At 44.1% G+C, this 24,616-nt stretch overlaps 1 protein-coding gene across 1 annotated transcript; it reads left to right on the top strand.

Annotated features, from left to right (window-relative positions):
* The first annotated feature begins 10,858 nt into the window (after positions 1-10,858).
* LOC112905331 lies at positions 10,859-17,079 on the top strand. The gene is made up of 6 exons (XM_025977497.1): positions 10,859-11,045; positions 11,510-11,568; positions 11,619-12,132; positions 12,200-12,555; positions 12,606-12,794; positions 16,024-17,079. Exons 1-6 carry the CDS (start codon positions 10,859-10,861, stop codon positions 17,059-17,061), a joined length of 2,343 nt encoding a protein of 780 aa, XP_025833282.1. The 3' UTR covers positions 17,062-17,079.
* The last annotated feature ends 7,537 nt before the right edge of the window (positions 17,080-24,616 follow it).

The following is a 24,616-nucleotide window of genomic DNA, read 5'->3' on the forward strand; positions in this document are numbered from 1 at the left end:
GTGTGTGTGTGTGTGTGTGTGTGTGTGTGTGTGTGTGTGTGTGTGTGTGTGTGTGTGTGTGTGTGTGTGTGTGTGTGTGTGTGTGTGTGTGTGTGTGTGTGTGTGTGTGTGTGTGTGTGTGTGTGTGTGTGTGTGTGTGTGTGTGTGTGTGTGTGTGTGTGTGTGTGTGTGTGTGTGTGTGTGTGTGTGTGTGTGTGTGTGTGTGTGTGTGTGTGTGTGTGTGTGTGTGTGTGTGTGTGTGTGTGTGTGTGTGTGTGTGTGTGTGTGTGTGTGTGTGTGTGTGTGTGTGTGTGTGTGTGTGTGTGTGTGTGTGTGTGTGTGTGTGTGTGTGTGTGTGTGTGTGTGTGTGTGTGTGTGTGTGTGTGTGTGTGTGTGTGTGTGTGTGTGTGTGTGTGTGTGTGTGTGTGTGTGTGTGTGTGTGTGTGTGTGTGTGTGTGTGTGTGTGTGTGTGTGTGTGTGTGTGTGTGTGTGTGTGTGTGTGTGTGTGTGTGTGTGTGTGTGTGTGTGTGTGTGTGTGTGTGTGTGTGTGTGTGTGTGTGTGTGTGTGTGTGTGTGTGTGTGTGTGTGTGTGTGTGTGTGTGTGTGTGTGTGTGTGTGTGTGTGTGTGTGTGTGTGTGTGTGTGTGTGTGTGTGTGTGTGTGTGTGTGTGTGTGTGTGTGTGTGTGTGTGTGTGTGTGTGTGTGTGTGTGTGTGTGTGTGTGTGTGTGTGTGTGTGTGTGTGTGTGTGTGTGTGTGTGTGTGTGTGTGTGTGTGTGTGTGTGTGTGTGTGTGTGTGTGTGTGTGTGTGTGTGTGTGTGTGTGTGTGTGTGTGTGTGTGTGTGTGTGTGTGTGTGTGTGTGTGTGTGTGTGTGTGTGTGTGTGTGTGTGTGTGTGTGTGTGTGTGTGTGTGTGTGTGTGTGTGTGTGTGTGTGTGTGTGTGTGTGTGTGTGTGTGTGTGTGTGTGTGTGTGTGTGTGTGTGTGTGTGTGTGTGTGTGTGTGTGTGTGTGTGTGTGTGTGTGTGTGTGTGTGTGTGTGTGTGTGTGTGTGTGTGTGTGTGTGTGTGTGTGTGTGTGTGTGTGTGTGTGTGTGTGTGTGTGTGTGTGTGTGTGTGTGTGTGTGTGTGTGTGTGTGTGTGTGTGTGTGTGTGTGTGTGTGTGTGTGTGTGTGTGTGTGTGTGTGTGTGTGTGTGTGTGTGTGTGTGTGTGTGTGTGTGTGTGTGTGTGTGTGTGTGTGTGTGTGTGTGTGTGTGTGTGTGTGTGTGTGTGTGTGTGTGTGTGTGTGTGTGTGTGTGTGTGTGTGTGTGTGTGTGTGTGTGTGTGTGTGTGTGTGTGTGTGTGTGTGTGTGTGTGTGTGTGTGTGTGTGTGTGTGTGTGTGTGTGTGTGTGTGTGTGTGTGTGTGTGTGTGTGTGTGTGTGTGTGTGTGTGTGTGTGTGTGTGTGTGTGTGTGTGTGTGTGTGTGTGTGTGTGTGTGTGTGTGTGTGTGTGTGTGTGTGTGTGTGTGTGTGTGTGTGTGTGTGTGTGTGTGTGTGTGTGTGTGTGTGTGTGTGTGTGTGTGTGTGTGTGTGTGTGTGTGTGTGTGTGTGTGTGTGTGTGTGTGTGTGTGTGTGTGTGTGTGTGTGTGTGTGTGTGTGTGTGTGTGTGTGTGTGTGTGTGTGTGTGTGTGTGTGTGTGTGTGTGTGTGTGTGTGTGTGTGTGTGTGTGTGTGTGTGTGTGTGTGTGTGTGTGTGTGTGTGTGTGTGTGTGTGTGTGTGTGTGTGTGTGTGTGTGTGTGTGTGTGTGTGTGTGTGTGTGTGTGTGTGTGTGTGTGTGTGTGTGTGTGTGTGTGTGTGTGTGTGTGTGTGTGTGTGTGTGTGTGTGTGTGTGTGTGTGTGGGTGGGTGCGTGCGTGCGTGCGTGCGTGCGTGCGTGCGTGCGTGCGTGCGTGCGTGCGTGCGTGCGTGCGTGCGTGCGTGCGTGCGTGCGTGCGTGGGTGTGTGTGTGGAAACACGTTTCAAACAGTTGGATTTGAACAAAACCTGCAAACATGGTTCAAACGGTTGGATTTGAAGAAAAATTGGAAACACAGTTCACACCGATGGAATTGAACGAAGATTGGAAACACGATTCAGACGAGTTGGATTTGATCAGATACTGGAACAAGGACATCACGGAGATCGAAAGAGACAAAGATAATTTGGCCATTTCGTGGTGATTGTAATGAAAAACATTTTATACATCCGTGTCCAAAACTTGCGGGGTTGTCAATATATGAGAAATTTGAGGAAATTCGTAAAACCTAATTATGCAGCAATTGTTTAACACCAGGTCATCTTAAATAACAATGTAGATCATGAGGTTGTAAAATTTGTAAAGTAAAAAAACCGGAAAATCCATCGTGAGAAAATTTCGGCATCAGAAAACACTTTTCAATCAGTACCATCGACATCTCAAGTTCGGTTATCAAAAACGGAGTCATCACAGTTAAAAATATTAGTTGCAAAGAAATGGATAAACAAAATAGTCAGTTGCTGACTCACGATAAAGAATTAAAACGACCAAACATCTCAATAACTCAGGCATTATTATCGACTGCGGCAATTTTGATACAAGACGTTGAAGGATATTGGCACAAAGTTTATGCATTACTCGAATGGAGAGAAGTCAAATCAAATTAAATAAGTAATCTTGTTGCGACAAATTAATGCTTAAATGCGAGAAAATAAATAAACCGCTATAGGGAGTGAAACAAATTGAAACGAAAATCACGAACAGAAAGGCTAAATTAATGTCTAGGTTTGAAAACTTTGAAGTGGAACTATAATTTTTAGTTCTCCCAAAAATAACAGAAAAATTACAGCTAGTAGCTTTTGAAAGTTCAATCATCAACTACCCTAAAAGTATTAATGCATGGCTGCGAGGCATTTTGGACATCGCCATCTTGAAAGATGTCGCACAGGACTTCACACTGTCGGCGGTAAGTGAGCTTTCCTCTGACCACAACCGAGTTATTTTGTCTATAGGTGACAACAACAACAGCACCGTCTACGACAGAAAGTCCACTTGTTGGCCATTTACCGACCATCTTCAAGAAAATTTTCCTAAGATCAAGGTAATCCGAAGCCAACAAGACATCGAAGAAGCAGTCGACACACTTACAACCGCAGTACTGTCGTCACTGGAACAAACGACAAGGATCAACACAACGACAAGGATCAACACAACGACAAGGACACCGATTCGCATCCCTGCAACAGTCGTTCGACTTATCAGGGAGAAAAATCAAGCCCGACGCCGTTGGCAGCGAACCCGGAACCCGGTCGATCGGGTCGAAATAAACCAATTGTCGCAACAAGTGAAAGACGTGCTTTTGGATATACACGATGAACGGTGGAAGGTAAGGCTCACTAACGCAGATAAGCTTCCAGGTTCCCTGTGGAAATTAGCACGTTCGCTGAAGGGCCAATCTCGTGGCACCACTCCCATCCATGGAGAGCGCGGGATGGTATTTGTTTTTGTTTTCGTGGAGGAGAGGATATCTTTAAAAGACACCCAGTCGTCTGTACGACTGGGTAGTATCGGATTCATCGCGGAGGACGCCTACCGACTAAAACGTCTCCCCCTCAGGCCGTTCTAGGGCCGCGAGGCCCTCTTCAGCCATATGTAGTTGTTCAATTTAATTGTTGAGAAGTTTCAGAAGTATGTGGGCGTTGCCCGATAAGTGTAGTAGTATTTCGCTTGGAGTTGTGGCTCCTATGAGTTGGTTGACTAGATCGATAATCGCAGTCTTGAACGTAGTCAGGTCGAGTTTGTCGAAGTTTGTTGTTGTCTCTGTTGCGGGGTTTTCGGTTTTTGGTTTTGCTGCTGTCGCTTTCGCATTGGAGATCCCTTGTCGGACGCTAGACGTGGTAGCTTTGGTTGAGTTGATGTCCTCCCGTTTTGGCTTCTTGGTCGTGAAAGCTGTGCAACCCTGGTAGCTAGCGGGGGGTGGCCCTTCGCAGTTGCGGCACTTTGCTTTTTCTTCTTTTGGTTTTGTGCATTGGGAGGAATTGTGGAGATCTGCTTTACACATCGTAGGGCCATCCTGCAATTCCTTTGGACGTGTCCAATGCGCTGGCAGCGATGGCATTGTGTGGGTCGGCGTTGTTGGCGGTATTTCTCTATCGAAAAGGTGGCAACATGTCTTGATGTCCTTCACTTTCGCTTCCATTTCTTTGGACGCAATAATCAAAACCAGGGGAATCTCTTTGGACCGGCTCTTCATCCTGTGGATGGTTGTGTCCCGTAGCCCATTTCCTTCGAGGTAGTTTAGGACGTCGTCGCATGAGAGTGAGGTAGGAATACCCTTCATTACGTACTTGATCAGGCGGTTGCGATCGCATGTATACGTGAAGTAATAGTAATCCATTTTGTCCAACAAGGCTGTCAGCTTGCTGTGGTCTTCTTCTGTTCGTGGTTGGATCTTGATTCCATTTTTGGTGCTCGTGGCGTTGTCAAAGTTTATGTTGTTTGGTTGAAGTTTTCTTTGTATTTGATTCCAGTCTTCGTTATAATGTATTACTACTGGTGGGATTCTAAGTCCTTCCGTTGACTCGCTTTGTAGAACTCCAAAACTATTGGACGTAGCTATCTTCGTAGCTGTTCTTTGGTTGTAGGTCTATCTCCATGGTATTGGTTAGTCTTAAGAAATAATATTTTCTGTCGCTGAAGAACTTTCGTTTCGAGTAGTTGATGCCGACCGCTGCTGAAGTTGATGTTGCTGTTTCGAAGTTCAGACCGGGAGTGGGGGGTGGTATGCGTACCATCCGAAAAGGCGGACGCGTTTATAGACTGCCTAGAGAACGCTTGTCGACCGAACAAGAATAACGTAGACGAAGACCGAATCGATCAAGTCGACCGCGCCGTTCGACGCCTACTTAGAGCAGCCCACACAGGTTTCGTACAACCGACCAACCCGCAGGAGATAAGGGAGTTACTGAAGGCTACCAATCCTTGGAAAGCTCCCGGTCCTGATGGAGTCCCAGCGCGAGCCTTAAAGGCTCTACCGGTAAAAGCAATTATGTCAATTGTTAATATAATTAACGCGATGCTTCGTCTAAGGTATTTTGAACAAAAATGGAAATCCGCGGACGTTATGTTTCAGAAACCGGGAAAATCACCAACTTTTCCCCAAAACTACCGACCGATTAGTCTTCTTCCCTTGCTGGGTAGGATAGCGGAAAGGGTCGTGCTTGCCAGACTCCGAGAGGAAGTCACCCGGAACAACTCGTTGCCGGACGAACAGTTCGGCTTTCGGGCCAAACATTCGACCATGCAACAAGTTCTACGAGTGGTGGAATTCGCGACAGCTGGTTTCAAACGAAAGCAATCAACAGGGGCAATTTTTCTCGACGTTTCGAAAGCATTCGATTAGGTATGGCATAATGGCTTAATTTACAACCTTTTCTGTGCAGGTTACCACCCGGCTTTAGTTAAAACTATTGCGTCATTCCTCCGGGATCGTAGTTTTACTGTGAAACTAGGGAATGTCCGCTCTAGTTCTTGTACAATGGAAGCAGGAACCCCACAGGGTTCACCGCTGTCGCCACTTCTGTTCGCAATTTACACCGCCGACACACGATGGGTACAGCGCTTGCCCTTACAGATTATTTATTTATTTATCCACAGATTGTTTATACATATTTATAAAACACAAGTGTATATAACATGTAAATATGTAAAACAATTCCAGTTTCAGATGTCCAGAACCATATGGCTCATTTATCCCATTTACAGGCAAACGAAGGTTCTAAGTTATTTCAATTAACCAACACACTAGAAAGTATCTGTTTCAATGTATCACTAACCAACATTTTATATAGCCGACACACTTTATCGAAAATGGACACTCCTTCTACTCCCAAAAATTTAAAAATCCAAACCCGCTACCTCTTTTCGTCGCAATAATTACCATTCCTTTCCTTAACCGTCTACCGAGACAACAAGGCGGTGGTTACTTCCCGTGACCCTGACATTGTCGAAAAACTTAACCCCATCCGATCCCTAGTATCCGAAAAAATCCAAATACGGCTACAGGATAAATCGTAAAAACCGCTTCTTCCTAATTCTTCCAACAACCGGCGTAACCAAAAAAAACACGTTTTATTGTGTTGCCCGTTCCGTCGACTTAATCATATCACACACACACATACTTTCCGCTTTGAAAGATCAAAACATTGAAGCCAAAAACGCCTGGCGTATTAAGTCCAGGCAAACCGGACAAGATACTTTTCTGTTCCGAATAATTTTTTACTGTCACAAATCTATCGACACCCTGCTTTCCAAAGGCTTCACTATGTTCTGTGAAATGTCGCAATCTCTCACAGTTCCTCCGGTGAAGACGGAATCACCAACAACATAATTAAAAACTTGCCTCCATGCGCGATAGATTTTCTAACAAACATATTCAACGCTATTTTAGAAACATTTTATTATCCAACAAACTGGAAAAGCGCGAACGTTATTATGATTCCGAAACCCCAAAAAGACCTCACCGACACCACGACTTATCGTCCAATTTATTAATCAACAATACCGGAAAAATATTCGAACGGATTATCGCTACTCGACTATCGGATTACTGTAGGGACAACAATATCATCCCGGATACACAGAACGTGTTCCGAAAGGAACTCGGCCCCCCTGACTCGGCACTGAAGTTGCAAACCGAAGTCATTTCCTCAATGAACGCGGGCGGCTGTACCTTAGTAGTCGCACATGACCTTGAATGAGGCTTTCGACACCATTTGGCATAACGGGTTATTATAGAAACTTATAAACAATTACCTTCCACCGTTAAAATAAACACACATTAGACAAAATACGGAAACGCGCTAACCTAATTTCGTTAATAAACGGGCGTATTAAAACTTAAACAGATACGAGTGAAGTTCAGGAAAAGGGACAAGGATCCTTGTTCTGGATAATATCCACTTGCCCCAAACCGATAGACACCTTTTAAAAGGTTTTAAAATGTTCTTTGGTAATTATCGCTGCGAGCCTTCCAAGTCTGCCGGCCCTCAACCACTCCAGTGTGGCACATGCTTCGCATTTGGCCACAATACTACCTCTTGTCAACAGCAACCGCTATGCTACCGCTGCGGTTTTAAGCATGACCCTTCCACCTGCACTTCCTATTCTTCCTGTACCAACTCCAGGGATAAACACTTTGCCTTTGACAGTATTTTACGCAAAGTCGCGAGATTAGACCTACACTTTCCATCCGACACATTTTACAACAACATCCCAATTACCCCAAACCCTACACGAACCAATAACGCATTCCTTCTAACGCGCTTCTTTCTCTCAATATGTTTCGCGTTCTAAACACTAACTTCACGTTCCTTAGTCACCAGGACTCCTCAATACCCGACCACATACTCTGTACGGACTGAATCGCGTCCCTCTTTTCGGACCATTGGGATATAGGTACACCAATCGCTAGCGACCATTTACCGCTTTCGACTACCCTTAGTATTCAAACGCAAAAAGTAGGACAAATATCGTATAAAGAAATCTTATAAGAACATAAACTTCAATAGCTTTCACGAACATATAAGAAACTCAAACTTACTTCCTCCGAATATCAACAAGCAAATAGACATTGACAGCGCGATAAACGCTTACAACTTATAACACATGCGTAGAACACGAGATTAAACAGCCACAGTTAAAAGAATTAGCATAGACAGAAAACCTTTCCCGCGTAAGATAGTCGAACTAATAAAATGAAAATGCGATTTATACCGTCTCTACACAGAACGAGAAACCCACTGATAAAAATCGAATGGAACAGGGTAAACGCGTTAGTAGGTACGCTTAAAAATAAATATACCTCATGAAAACCGATAGTACACTAAATTACCATAATTGTTCCAAAATTTGGAGCAAATTTAAAGCAATTGCCTGTCAGAATCAATCAACTATAAGCCACCTCGTACCGGGCCACATCACGACGCGACACACAGCGCGAGTTAATAAGATGAACTTTGGAAGTTGCACAACACATGCCAAACAATATATTGGCCGAAATAACACAGGACGGCATAACAAACACATCCGCGAAACATACCACCTACGGCAATCGATTTCCTAACTCGAATATTCAAAGGAATACTAACAACGGGTTTATTATCCCACAAAATAGAAAAGCGCGAACGTGATTATGATACCAAAACCAGACAAAGACCCGACAAACCCAAAATTATGCCGACCTATATCTTTAATTAACAATACGGGATAAACATTCGAACAAATAATCGCGACATGCCTTTCAGACTATTGAAGGGACAACAATATAATTCCGAACACACAGACCAGGTGTAGCAATAACAATAATACCATTATTACTAAGTACAGCTCCTAATTATCAAAACAATTCCAATTCGCAAGTCAGAAATACTAACAATTATCAAACATTTAGAACGTGGCAAAACCAGAACGTAAATTTTACAGAATAAGTTTGTACAGTAGGGTCACAATAGCCAAGTGTTTCAATTTATGAGAATGTCTTAAATAACGACAACGATTTAGCACAAGAGAGTGAGCAGGAATCAGTTTAAAAATTAAAATAAATCAATTATATAAAAAAGAAGTAGGCAACAATAATTTAGTTTAAAGTGATTTATTTAAATGGTAAATTTAATGGTAATTATAATAATCTATTATCACTTTGTTCAGAATATATTAGACACTTGTTAACAAATAAACAATATAAGAAACGATTCACCATTTATTTAGATGAAATCTACATACACATCGGACATACTGTTCCAAAATCATGAAGTGATGAAAGTACTCATGGATTGATGTCCAATATGTCCAATGGACAAAGATTGGTAATTGTTCATGCTAGTTGTGACAAAGGGTTTATTCCAAACGGTTTATTAATTTTTAAGTCAGGTTTCAAAAGAGCTGACTCTGATGAAATGAACCGTTCTAATTATGAAAAATGGCATGGAAGAACTTAATACCTAATTCACTACCCAATTCAATTATTGTTATCGACGTCACTCCGTACCACAATATACAAGTTCATCCTATTCCAAATTCGAATTCAAGAAAAGCTGAACTGATCTTGTTGTTGACCAAAAAAGAAATTTCGTTTAGTAATGGTATTTTAAAACCAGAATTATATGAACTAGTGAAACAAAAGCTACAAATTTGAACAAATATTGGAAGCACATGGTCATACAGTTATCAGACTTCCGCCTTATCATCCCGATATAAATTCTATCGAGATGATTTGGGAAACAGTGAAAGGAAAAGTGGCAAAAGAAAACGTTACGTTTAAATTAGAAGACGTCTGGAAATCGACGTAAAAAGCTTTTTCAGAAGTAAAACCTACAACTGGAAATTTCGCAGTGAATATGTTATTAACTGTGAGGAACAACATGTAGATAATGAGCAAGTAATAGACGTACAAGCAGATGCATTAATTGTTGATGTCGGTTACAGTGATAGTGATTCCCATGAAGACTGTGAATGTGGAAACTAACTATAAAACAAACAAAAGCATTAACTTTATTTTAATAGGTTTTATGTCGGTCTTAATGCTGAAATAAATTTATAAAAAGAAATTATTCTTTTCGAATAAGTTGGGTATTTTCGATCGACATAATACAATAAATTGATCTACATTTTGGAGAAGACGCGACAAGGGCGCTTTGAGATTGGGGTTTTGTGTTTCATTTTTGGAAGACGCATTATGGTCTACAGAGTTTTTGAAGGGGGTCTCATAGCACGTCAGTACCAAGCAATCTTTAAGATAGTATTTCCAGAACTGATTTTTTTCTAGCCTTTTATAATGCCATTTGTATTCAGCAAATATGTGAAAGATTCCGTGTATATACTAATTTAAGAACTTGTAGAAGTATGGAGTAAATCTAGTATTCCGACCAGGCAACAAAATCAATGCATTGAAAAACTGATTAAGTTTCATAAGAACTGGCTGCATTTGAAGAAAAATAGAGAAATAAATTCTAAAGCACAAAGAAAAAGGGAATATTTGTTTACAAAGGAACTAGACAAACTTTTCGATATTGCCCATGCAAGCGCTATGAATTTTATAAAAATTGCGGAAGACAGAGGGTTCCATATGGTAGGAATGGTTGCTACGTAGGATAAGAACTCGACTGGTAGCCTGGTAGAAGGTTTACTGTAAAACGAAAAGATAATATCTCCGGAGTGAAGGTGTAGCGTAGCTGCGCAGCAGTCGAGCTCTTGGAATTGAGGTGATAAGAAAAATCGGTTAGACGCAATGGAATTGTGTATGATTACCGCCGTCTCTTTTTTGTTGAGTAGTCTGTCGTTTCGATAGATGCTGTACTGTGATATATACAGCCGTTCTTTGCGTGTAGATAGTGTCTCTTGTAGCACGAGAATATGTATTGAATCATTATTTAGCGTATGTATTATGTTTTTCTTTTTTCTCTTCCATCCGTTTGTGTTTATTGTACAAATTTTAAGGTCCACGAATGTCAATTAACGGTGAAGATGAGCCATCAATTGGTCTGGGTTAGGATTTAGGCATGGGAGTATCTTGGAGGTGAGGTGATTGGTGTTATGGATAGGTGTACGTTAATACCTCGGTAAACGTAGGCTTTGCGCCTGAAAAACTGGGCGGCTTGGCGGGCGACTACGCTTTCGACCAAGCGTTGGTTCGGAAGTAGTGAGGTCATACATAGGTATGTAAACCTGATAGTGTCATCTATCCTCGCTGAACCAACTTCTGTCGGCGATACTCTCTACGTTTACAGAACACCCCGATGTATCATCCCCGAGCCAATCCCGTCGAGAGGAGAAACCAGGAAAGTAAGAAACCGGATGCGGATCCTGTTATCCCGCCGGCGCCCATTTACTTGGGATGTCCGGTTCAATTGAGCCTTATTCGCTCTTCGGCGAAAGACCTAACGCAAAGACGGGACAGTCGCTACTGTTCGGGTACAACCTGCTTTACCCCGGAAGTAGGGACAACCCCACTCTCCAGTGCCAAGAATACCATGAACAACTCAGGACTCAGGACCGCCGCCAGGGAACATCAGAACGCCTATGTAGGACGTCATAAACCACCCCAACGTGCAAAACCAAATTCCTACCAACCCGCGGAACAAGTGCTCGTCCGAGTGTTCTTACAAACTGGTCAACCATTCGTGCCTAAATGGACAGGACCACACCCAATACTTTAACCGATCAACGATACCACATACATCGTTGATTTTGACACCGTCCCACAAAAAATTTACATACATCGACGACTTGCGTCCGGTCCCTCTCCCCCACCACCAAATCAGCAGCAACAACATCGTACACGAACCAGCAAGAGAACGATGTGCCTCTGTCTAATCCACGGCAGAGCACGACAACCGGTCTCAGCCAATAGAAACGTCGACCGTGAACCCCTGCTAGTCAAAAAAAAAAAACACTTCGACTGATCTTCGACGTGTCCAGATAGCCGATAGCCGATAGAAAAAACACAGTCTTTCTTAAGACTAAATCTTACCAAAAACCATTTCAGCGACGGAGGACAGCCCTAAGCGACCGACGGAGATGGAAGAAGCGGCTGCTCCAACCGAGGTAGGAAGCTTCCAGCATCCTACCAAGAAGCTTCGTGTGACGAGTGTCAGGGTGAAGACACCGCCACCGACACCGACGAGCAACACCTTCCAGGGATTGCCAGTCGACGTCGAAATAGCCAGCGATACTATAAGCGAAATCGGACGTTCGGCTTCGCAAAATCGATCATCGTTGCCAAAGCGAAAGCATGTCCCACCAGTCGTCATTGGGAGAAGCACCGGTGGACAACACTAGCAGGCTTGCTAGCGAGAAGCAACATAAAATTCCTGAAGGCCAGGAATATAGCAGACGGTATAAGCGTCCATCCCGAAACCGCAATGGACTACAAGAACATGAAGCAGCTGCTGGTTCGTGAGAAAGTCGAGTATCACACGTACCTGCTTCAAGAGGACAAGCCGCTGAAGGTAGTACTTCGCGGTATCCCGACAGACATCCAGGCTGCGGATGTCTCAGAAGACTTGAAGGCGCAGGGCTTTAACGTTGAAAACGTCGTCAGGATGACTAGCGCTAAGACGAAGACACCTATACCGCTCGTCTTGGTCATCCTACCTAAAGACGACAAAAGTAAAGAAATCTTTAAACTAACAACAGTTTGTTTTCTTAAGATTTCAGTAGAGACGCCACGACAAAGGACCACCATCGGCCAGTGCCACCGATGTCAAACGCTTCGGGCACGCTCAGAGAAACTGCACGGCAACCGCCCGCTGTGTAAAGTACGGAGTTCGCATCGAGCAGCCGAACCGATCGGTTGTGCGATGTCCGAGAGCCAGCGTAGTGCCACGCCCATCGGGCCGAGTGAACACGAACGAGTTCGGTCGAACTCGTTCGTCAGTTGTGCTAGTGAAGCGAGTGCGATGGAGTGCAGCTCCGAGTCCGGGAAACGGAAAAAAACGACTCCGTGGTGTGACGACGAGCCTGAGTGTGTTAGTGCCGCGGAAATTAAAAAAATGCGACGTAGGGACAGCGGAGAGACATGCCGAACATATGGTAAGTATCCTGAAGATACTATGTCCGCTAATGCTAGGCGTCTTTTTAAGATTATTCGGGAGTTGGTACCTTTGAAGGCGGAGACCATTAAAGTTGCTGACCGGCGGACAATTCGGGATACGGCGGACCAGCTGATGGAGGAGCTCGTCCAAATGGCAGGAGTTGTGAAGGAACTTCGCCATACCATCGAAAGGAAAGACGCGGAAGTGAAAGAGGTCAAGGAAAACTCCGCCAAAACTGTAAGTACACCTTGTTTTTCTTACGCGGATAAGCTTAGATCAGGGAAAAACGTAGTTAACAACAATAGGGTCAGCGAAAATTCATTTCCGGTTAGAATAGAATCTAAAAAAGTAGGGAAAGATGCCGAATATGTTAGGAAGGTTGTTATGCGTTCGGTAGACCCGATAAAAAATAATACCGCGGTCAAAAATGTTACGGCCACGAAATCTGGCGTGCTAGTGGTTGACTGTGCAAGGAAAGAAGACGCCGAAAAAATTAAAAAGTCGTTGCTTATCAAAGCAAAAGACGATGTCGCGGTCAGGGATATCAAAAAACGGTGGCCGCGAGTAAGGATAGACAGGGTAAACAAAGATTTAAACGCGGAGGATTTACATGAAACGATATTAGGGCATAATGATTTTATAGATAGTCTTTATGGTAACGACGTAAACAAGTTTAAAGCCGATTTTAGACAACTTGCTGTTTTTGAATCGCGTAACAGTAGGAATAGTTACAGCGCAATCTTCGAAATTAATCCCGTATTGAGACAGAAAATGTTAGATAGGCCAATTTATCTAAATTGGCAGCGCGTTTTTATTAGGGACCATTTTTCATTATTACAGTGTTTCCAATGTTACGACTTTGGGCACTTATCGAAAAATTGTAAGGTTAAAGAGCAAATTTGCGGAAAATGTGGCGGTAAACACAGTTTCAAGGACTGTAAGTCTAAAACTACCTCGTGTGTAGTTTGTGTCAGGTCTAATAAGGACAAAAAACACGCGCCCGTTAGTACAGACCATGACGCAAAAAGCCAGTCTTGCCCGACGATGAATAGAATTAAAAACTCTATTCTAGCCAACATAGATTTTTATGGTAATTAAAAACCATAAAAATAACCCCGACGCGGATTTCGTTTTAAATTTAGGCCAAATCAATTTAGGTAAGGGCAAGGCGGCTACTAGCAATCTCTTGAAGGTTATTTTAGATCAAAAATTAGATATTTGTTTTGTACAAGAACCTACGGTCAATAGATCGAAAGTTGTTGGTTTTGCTAAAAATAACTTGGTAATTTATAAATCATGTAATATTCCTAAAGTAGCAGTTATTGTAAATAATTCAAATATTTCTTGTTTATTTTTAGAAAGTATTTCTTGCGATAATATAATTGTCGTTGAAATTACCGTAAATACCATAACGATAGTTCTTGTTAATGTCTATTTACCACCCGCGGGGTCGAACGTCGACGAGAACAAGTTTCTCGAACGCCTTAATGACGTATTCTCAGAACTCGACCAAACAAGACCTATTGTTATGGCAGGTGATTTTAATGCGAAAAATTATATTTGGGGCAGTCCGATAAATGACAATAGAGGTAATAATATTTTGGAAATATTTGAAAATAATAACTTTATCGTTTTAAATAATAATGTCGAACCTACTTTTGTTGGACATCGCGGGTCAAGTTTTGTTGATTTAACGTTAGCAAATTTTAATGCATTAACTTTAATAAAAAATTGGCATTTATCAGACGAAGAAACACTTTCTGACCACAAATTAATCACGTGGCAGGTTTCGTTTGACAAAAACGAAACTAATATCGTTGACCGTAGGTTTTGTAATAAAAAAGCAAATTGGCAAACCTTTTCGGACAGTTTTAGGGATAGCATAGGAAATATAGTACTAATCGACGAAAATGACATTTCAGAACGCGCAAACTTTTTAAATGACTGCATAGTTACAGCGTGCGAGGCTTCTATGCCACTTAAAAAACATTTCGCAAAAAGTGTACCGTGGTGGACCAAACAACTTACCGAAAAAAGGTCCCAATCGCGGAAAATTAGACGTTCTTTTCAGCGCGAAAAAAATCAAGCGGCACGAGAGATCAAGCGCGCGGAATACAACCGTGTGTTCCGTGAATATAAGGAGCTTTTAGAAAAAACTAGGGCAAATAAATTTAGGGAATTTTGTACGAGGGACTCTGAAAAGGACCCGTGGGGAACAGCATACAAGGTCATCCGCGGAAAAAACTCAAACAGGTCTTCAATCCAAAATTTAAAGTTGCCCGACGGCACGTACACAAAAAACACAAGGGACACCGCGGAGTTTATTTTAGATTCCTTTTTCCCGTCGGACGACCGCGGCACGGATAGTGAATCGCATCAGCGAGTTCGCACGGCCGCACAAAATTTAATTGATAACGACCCATTTTTTAAGGACATTACGTACGCGGAAATTGAACGCGCCGCAAGCAGGATGAACCCGCGGAAAGCACCGGGACTCGACGGGATAACTTCCGACGCAGCCCTGGTAGCATTTCAGACCGCACCGGACGTTTTTATAAAAATTTTTAACGATTGTTTTAAAAAGGGCATTTTTCCAGCCTGCTGGAAAAAACAGTCCGTAAAAATTATTCCAAAACCGGGTCAAAGGAATTTTAGCGAGGTAAATAGTTTTAGGCCTATTAGTCTACTACCGATAGTTGTCAATATTTTAGATAGGATATTCACTACGCGTTTACAATTTGAAATTGGCAAAAATGGCGGATTAAATACAATTTCCGGTACTGCTATTGTGAAGAATGTTGAACGGGGTTGTCCACGAGGCTCGTGCTCCGGGCCATTATTGTGGAACATCCTGTACAACACTATTTTCGATATTCAGTTACCGGCCGGGTCTAAAATATTTTCATTTGCCGACGACACCTTGCTCGTCGTCGAAGCGCGTCAATATAAAGTTTTGAAAAGCACTGTTAACCAAGCACTCGGTATGTTGTCAAATTGGGCCGATGATCTAAAATTAAAATTTAACGAGGGAAAAACAGAAGCGCTGTTTTTTGGGAAAAGTATTAATCAACAGAGACCTGCTTTTAATTTCAACGGGCGTTTCGTACATTGCTCTGAGAGCATAAAATATCTAGGGATTTTTATTGATGAAAAATTGTCGTGGAAACCTCATATACAGTATGTCACGAACAAGGGGAAAGAAATTTCACATAAAATTGCCGCGGCGGCAAGATTAACTTGGGGTTTCAGGGGCGCGGCTTTATCAAAAGTATATGAGGGCGCGGTACAATCGGCCATGCTATACGGAGCACCGATTTGGGCAGATGGGTGTAAAGTAAAAGAATGCAGGTCTCTTTTAAGCGCGCAAAGAACTTTAGTTGTAAAAGCAGCGGCGGCGTATCGCACCGTTTCCACGGAAGCGGCTTTCGTCTTGAGTAGAGTACTGCCGTTTGATTTGTTGTTGCAGGAAACAGCTAAAAAGTACAGACTTTTTGCTGATCTACCACGCGACAACGACATTATTGATGTACAACTCCAGGACCGACAGCTCGAACGACGTGTCAACCTAGCGGACACTACGCATCCGGCGGACATGGACAATTTCCGGTTTACGGAAGGAGTCCAAAATGCATACGAGACTGTCTGCTATACGGATGGATCGAGATTGGACGACGGACGAGCTGGAGGATCTTTCATACTCTACCACGGCGATACGGAAATTCATCGGGAAAATTTCACCCTCGCGGAAAATAGTACTATCTTTCAGTGCGAAATGGTAGCACTACGACAAGCAGTAACACATCTACAGGGGCAAACGGACATAATCAAGGAGTGCTCCATCGTGACGGACAGCCTGTCTGTTTTGACGGCTCTTCGCAATATGAAACAACCGACCGCTTTACAACTGGAGACGTGGGAACTCGCGGTCAGCTTGGCCGCCGAAATTTCCCTACGTTTCCACTGGACACCGTCGCATTCTGGTAATGCGAAAAACGACGCTGCGGATGAATTTGCGAAGGCCGCCGCCACTGACCAGGCGACAGCACCCATCTACGACCTGGTGCCCAGAGCAGTCGTTAAACGACGATTGCGTACTTTATCTCTGGAGGCTTGGAAGGAACGATGGAGGACTGCTACAACCGGAAGGACTACGGCGAGCTTCTTACCGGAACCCTGTTACGACAGGAAGATCACCGGGAATTTCGACTTCTACATGGTTCAACTGATGACAGGACACGGGAATTTTAAATCATATCTGAAGCGTATCGGCAAAATCGAGGACGACATTTGCGAATGCGGTGGCACCGATACGGCGGAACACGTCCTGTTCGAGTGCGACTTAGTTGAACAACATCGCGGCGCCGCCGACCGGGCCCTCGCGATTCACGGCTTAAGGTGGCCGACCAACTATCGGGAGGTCACACAGCTGTGGAACGAAAGGGACTGGTGGGACGCATTTCGGACATTTTCGGGTCGTGTCGAAAAATTAAAAGTTGACAATTAAAATGCCCTTGTGTTGTGCGTGCTCTGTACTCGTGTTCGCGCCCGTTTGCTTCGGTTTCGCGTTCGGTTAGCGTTCGGTTTCCCGTTTTTCGATTGTTCGCGGTCGCGGTCGCGTACGCGTCCCCGTGGAGCCACTCTGGAGTCAAAACGACGCGGAAGACTGAAGCCTGCGCATCCACATCACCCAGCCACGGACCATACCGAGAAGGCGACCAACAGGATAGCGGACATGGAACAGCACCGCGTCGGTTGCGGACCGGAAGAGCCTGGAAGACTGAAGCCTGCGCCCCCAAACGGCCCACCCCGTTGTCAAACACAAGCGCGGCGGAATGGAACAGCACCAGGACTCGGAACCTCCAAAACATTTGGCTTCGGGAAAGTGCGAGCCTCCACTCGAACGTTCGTTGCGTCAAATTATCATTCTCGCGTGTTCTCTTTCGACAATAGCGTTAGTTACTCACCACGGGATAGCTACGTGCGCGTTCGATGTTGTGCTACCAAAGTGATTGCTATTAACCGGGACAAACAAAATTCAAAATTTCGCGATAAATTATATTCGGGGTTTATGTAAATATGTATATATGAATTTTCGGTTGTGAACTTCGGTTCAATGTTCTATTATTTTGTATATATTTTTCTGTCTTTAAATGTAATACATATGTATACATAGGGCGATGCTTCAGCACTAAAACGAAATGCATTACGGTATATTAAACATTTTGTTAGTTTTATTTTGATTCCATTCGACTGGCAAAATATTGCTGTCGTATTGGTGCCGAAGCAACGTTATGGGTAAGAGTTTGTAGTGGTCTGGTTGGGTTTTTCTGGGTTTCCCCAACCCTTGCAGCGAATGCTGGACCACATGTAAATATTTCCCAGGCTGCACTGAAGCGAACTCTAACTCTCCTAGTGGTACATTTTACTTTTGTAAATATTTTCATATGCGATATTTTAATTTTCACCGGATGTTCCGATACGAATATGCAATACATTTGTACAATTAATTTAGTTACATGCTGTTTTTAATAAATAAATTCCACATGTGGAAACATCGTATTGCATGTTCGAAACGGGGCATCTTAACTCAATGTAAGTATAATTAATGCAGGCCCCCCTCCCTCTCTGCTCGCCAAATAATTATCTCCTATGTAAAATAAACAATAAAATCACTTTCGAAGGTTCTGGTGTTTTTCTCCCGCGAAAAGAGCAGACGGAGGGGAAAAAGTAGAGATTGTAGTTATATCGAGTTAATTAGTTTACTTTTAGTTTTAGTCTAAATAATTAAAATAGCGCATATATCTCTTTTGTAAATATATAATTTCGAAAGACCGCCGCTGTAGTACCGAAAGGTGGAGCAGCGGCACCATGTAAATATTTAATTAATAAATCATACTGTGTAAAGTACGGACAGAAACATCACACCTCTACCTGCGAGAAGCCGAGGAACCAGCCGGCCAAATGTGCGAACTGTGGAGGAGCACACCCGGCGAGCTACCGCGGCTGCCCGCAATTTCCTGAACTTCCCCGACCCAGAGCGAGGACCACGGGACTGGACTCCCGGACTGCTTCCACCTCAACAGCCAGCACAGTTCGTCAAGAAGTGTCGTTCGCCAGGGCAACAGCGCCAAAGTCAACGCCTACCACACCGACCGCTTCTCAGGCAGCACCGGGTCCCGCCCCAGCCGCCCAGACCGACACCCTGACTAGTATCATTCAGATGCTAGCCAGGTTCAACCTTCAGAAAGTGGCTACTGCCGCTCAGAAAGTCGCCAACGCCCTGGCAGGGGCAAACGGCGCAGCGGATATCCTAACCCGTTTGCTAGGATGCGCTCAGGATGTACTATCCCTTTTTAACTAGGTGAGTCAATGGGGTACTCGTCTGGAATGCCAGAGGACTTCGGGAGAAACGTTTCGAGCTTCTTGAGCTCGTAGAAAGGCTCTCAATAGATGTTGTTCTCGTAAGCGAAACCCACCTACGTGAAGGTATATATGCAAAGTTCCCAAACTACGCATTATACCGAACCGACCGAGAGAACAGGTTAGGTGGCGGAACAGCCGTCTACGTAAAGCGCTCGCTCGAACATTATCCCGTTACTGTGGTATCGACAGAACATCTGGAAACGGCAGCAGTAGAAGTCATAACAATGAGAGGTCCATTACGTCTAATAGCCGCATACCGGCCACCGTACTCTACAATGACAGAGGAGGACTTGAACGATATCCTAGTATGCGACGTTTCAACCATAGTAGATGATGATTTCAATGCCAAACACCCGGCCTGGAACAGCCGCAGGACGAACACGAGCGGTACGGTATTACACAACTACAGTCAGACGAGGAACGTAGCAGTAATCGGACCCGATGAACCTACGTACTACGCAGCGAACGGCTTAGGACCACCAAACGTTTTCTTCAAGGATGTAGCACACGACTTCACGCTTTCGGCGGTAAGTGAGCTCTCATCTGATCACGATCCGATTCTTTTGTCACTAGGCACCGACAACAACAACACCGTCTACGAGAGAAAGTCCACGTGTTGGCCGCAATTTACCGACCATCTTCAGGAAAATTTTCCTAAGATCAAGGCAAAACGATGCCAACGGGACATCGAAGAAGCCGTCGACACGCTCACAGCTGCAGTACTGTCGTCACTGGAACAAACGACAACGACCCACACAACGACCAGGGTTCCGATTCGAATACCTGATACAGTCCGCAGACTAATCAGGGAAAAGAACCGAGCCCGACGTCGCTGGCAGCGCACCTGCCACCCGGCTGACCGGGTAGAGATGAACCGATTAGCGGCACAAACAAAGGACGCTCTACTAGACGTACACAACGAACGGTGGCAGGTAAGGCTCACTAACGTAAACCAGGTTCCAGGTCCCCTGTGGAAACTAGCACGCTCGCTAAAGCACCGAACCCAAAACACCCCACCAATCCAGGGAGAGCGCGGTATGGTGTACACACCAATAGAAAAGGAGGAAGCGTTCGCGGACTGTCTCGAGAACGCGTTTCGGCCGAACGAAGACAACGTAGACGAAGACCGTATCGAACAAGTCGACCAGTACGTTCGACGTCTACTAAGGGCGGCCCATACAGGGTTCGTCAGACCAACGAACCCGAAGGAGATTAGGGAGCTACTGCAGGCTACCAATCCAAGGAAAGCTCCCGGTCCCGACGGAATACCATCACGAGCCCTAAAAGCTCTTCCGGTGAAAGCCATTATGTCTCTTGTCAACATTATTAACGCAATGCTACGCCTAAGGTACTTTCCACAAAAATGGAAAACCGCAGACATTATCACGTTTCAGAAACGAGGAAAATCACCGACGTTCCCCCAGAATTACAGACCAATAAGCCTGCTGCCGGGAAGATAGCGGATAGGGTCCTGTTAGCCAGACTTCGTGAAGAAGTTAACATACACGTAGTGACTCTTTACCGGACGAACAGTTCGGCTTTAGGCCAAAACATTCCTATATGTTTCGAAGGCATTCGACAAGGCATAATGGATTAATATATAAGATTTTCTGTGCAGGTTACCACCCGGCATTGCTGAAGACTATAGCGTCGTTCCTCCGAAATCGCAGTTTCACTGTGAAACTGGGGGACGTCAGATCCAGCTCTCGCAGTATGGAGGCCGGAACCCCGCAGGGATCACCGTTATCGCCGCTCCTGTTTTCCCTCTAGACTGCCGATACACCCAAGACGAATGGCACCGCCCTTGCGCTGTGTGCCGATGACACCGCTATAATGACAAAATCTATAGCGCCACACGTGATTACCAACAGGCTACAAGAATCTGCCAACGAACTAGAGGAGTGGTTCAGAAGCTGGCGAATAGCGGTGAACCCAGAAAAGAGCAGCGCTCTTTTCTTAACCAAACGACAACAAGTTCCGGCAGCAAGCGTCACTCTCTTCGGACGTCCGATCCCATGGAAAACCGACGTTAAGTACCTCGGTGTCAAACTAGATAGGGGGTTAACCTGGAAACAGCACACTATTGCACTCATAATGCAGCGGCAGTGATGTCACTCTTATTTCCTCTGATGAACCACAGAAGCACGCTCAGCCTCAAAAACAAACTTCGGTTGTACACATCGGTCATTAGACCGATTATGACGTACGCCGCACTTGCGTTTTCATACGCTGCCAAGACAAACTTGAATAAACTCCAAGTTGTGCAAAACAAGGCACTGAGGCTTGTCACGAATGCTCCGTGGTTCGTTTCAAACGCGACGCTACACCAGGACTTACAAGTACCATGGGTAAAGGACCTACTCCAAGAGACAGCAACCAAGGCCTTCGTAACCTGCCAAGCCCACCAGAACGCGCTGGTACGCGAAATGGTAAGCTACAACGAGCACGTGCCTTACAAGCACAAACGACCCAAAATGGCCATGANACACACACACACACACACACACACACACACACACACACACACACACACACACACACACACACACACACACACACACACACACACACACACACACACACACACACACACACACACACACACACACACACACACACACACACACACACACACACACACACACACACACACACACACACACACACACACACACACACACACACACACACACACACACACACACACACACACACACACACACACACACACACACACACACACACACAACACACACACACACACACACACACACACACACACACACACACACACACACACACACACACACACACACACACACACACACACACACACACACACAACACACACACACACACACACACACACACACACACACACACACACACACACACACACACACACACACACGCACACACACGCACACACACACACACACACACCTACACACACACACACACAGAAAACATTCACATAATATAAATACCACAATCACATAATACACAAACACATACGGCTGAAGAGGTCCTAGAACGGCCTAAGGGGTTTTGAAATATATTGCCGAGGACTTAAACAAACAAAGATAGCCAGACGTCAAATTACCCACAATGACCAACAGGGAAGCAAAAGACATCCCACTTATAAAGGTGGTTGAAATAGGATCTATAAACGGAATGCTACAAATTGGAAATAACAGTAGAAAGTCTCCATAGACGTCAGTCGTACCTATAGCCAAATAGCAAAAAGACATGAAGAAAGCGAGAATCAAGTAAAACCCAAAGAAAATTATGAGAAAGAAGCGGACCTTAGCGCTCACTCAATCCATCAACAGACCAAGCTATCAAATTCATGACTACGACACGCCAACTTATTAACACACCAAACAACCAATAAAAAGTACAATGGCAAGAAAACGGAGTAACCTCAAAATCAGCTATTGGAACGCCCACTCGTTACTAGAAAACGTAAACACACTTAAAGCATTCGTTGCCATGAACAACATAGATATTATGTGCATTGGGGAAACTTTTCTTAAACCAAACAACTGCCTAAAATTCCAAACTACACGCTAGGCGCCCGGACCCAATGAAATAACCAACATCACTCTAAAAAACGCGCTAGATAATATAATCGAAGAAATCACCAACATTTGCATCTCGTAGTTTGAAATCAAATACTTCCCCAACACCTGGAAACTAACAGACGTAATTATGATACTAAAACCCAATAAAAAGCCCAACCTACCCACCAGGTACAGACCAATTTACAAATAACGAGCAAAGTTATCGAACGTCATCCTAAACATGTTGAAGGAAGAAGTAAACGAGAGGAATATCATACCGAATCACCAATTCAGAAGCCAACACTCCACAACCCACCAGCTGGCAAGAATCGCCACATACTCAGCAACAGGATCTAACAGAGGCAAAACCACAATAGCACTTATCCCTTATCCACTCCTACATAAGAGACAGGAAGTTCAGGGGCAAAATAGAAACAACAAAATCTACAACCAGAAACATACAAGCAGGAGTACCACACGAGCTTGTTTGCGTGCGATCGGGCATACATGAGTCTGAGCGGCTTGTCGATTCTCCGACTAGCCGCGGGCGCCTTTTTTCATGTGTGCCATATTTGTAGACGTGTATGTCGTACCTGCGTCATAGGAAATCAGGTAAACAGTTCAAAGAAAAAGAAACTTTTCCGGACGGTTAGAGAGGGTTCCATAAAGGACACAAAAGAGTATATAAAGGGAGAGACGATCGCCGAGAGAGTAGAAATAAATTGAACGTTGCATAAGTGTCGAGAAATAAATTGACAGTTATAGCAGTGAAATAAATAGCGCAGTGAATAGTGATATATTAACAGTACTGTAAATAAATAGACTAATTCACCACTTAATCTTAGAAGAAATTTTGTTAAACCCACGAACATTACAACTGGTGTCAGAAGTGGGATTGAGTAAAAGACATTACAATGGCATAGAAGTTGTACGAATTGAAAGTAGCCAAGTTAAGAAGAGAATTGGGAGAACGGGATGATGCGACAAGTGGTAACAAAGCGGAACTTCAATGGCGGCTCGCGGAGGCGATGATCCTGAAACGTTCCTCTTCGAAGACGAATTGTCGCAAATTCTGAAACGTAAGTTGGAAGAAAATAGTAAAAGTTTGAAGCTTGAATTGGAAGAAAACAGTAAAAGTTTGGAAAATAAATATGGAAGAAAATAGTAATTCGGAAAATAAATTGGAAGAAAACAGTAAAGGTTTGGAAAAAAAATTGGAAGAAAATAGTAAAAGTTTGAAACGTGAATTAGAGGAAAATAGTAAAAGTTTGGCAAATAAATTGGACGAAAACAGTAAAAGTTTGGAAAATAAATTGGAAGAAAACAGTAAAACTTTGGAAAATAAATTGGAAGAAAACAGTAAAAGTTTGGAGAATAAATTGGAAAAAAATTTAATAAGAATATTCAAGAAACAGAAGAGAAGATAAAAATGCTGGAAGAATTGATTTTCAATGGGAAGACAAAACCAGTCGAAGGGGATGTTGGTGCATCTTGTACACTCAACGAACCCAGCCAAATCAGCCAAGGAAGCGGTATAGAGTCGAGAACACGAATAAAACCACCAACGTTTCACGGAAAGTCCTCGTGGACCACATACCACAAACAATTTGAGGCGGCTGCTAAGGCGAATAACTGGGCGCCTGAAGAAAAAGCAACTGCATTGACCTTTGCGCTTCGTGGAGATGCATGTGACATTTTGAAGAATTGACGGATTGTGAACAGTTGGTAAAACGGTTAGAGTTGCGCTACGGCGAGGCTCATTTAACAGCGGTGTATCACATCCAACTGAAAACCTGTCAGCAGAAACCAACGGAATCCCTACAAGAATTCGAGGCCGATATTGCGAGACTGTTTCAACTGGCCTATCCTAATACTCCTGAAGAATTGATGGAAAGTTTGGCAGTGGAGGCATTTACTGATGGACTTCGGGACAGTGACCCTCAACAACGAATACGCCCTGACCGAACTAAGACGCTAGCTGATGCATTGGCTCGTGCATTTGTTTGACATCCTAAATGTTATATGTTCTTGAATAATAAATCCAATAGTGAAATTGAATACCAAAATAATACG

Source organism: Agrilus planipennis, unplaced genomic scaffold (assembly GCF_000699045.2).
Source record: "Agrilus planipennis isolate EAB-ADULT unplaced genomic scaffold, Apla_2.0 scaffold276, whole genome shotgun sequence".
Taxonomy (NCBI): Eukaryota; Metazoa; Arthropoda; class Insecta; order Coleoptera; family Buprestidae; genus Agrilus; species Agrilus planipennis.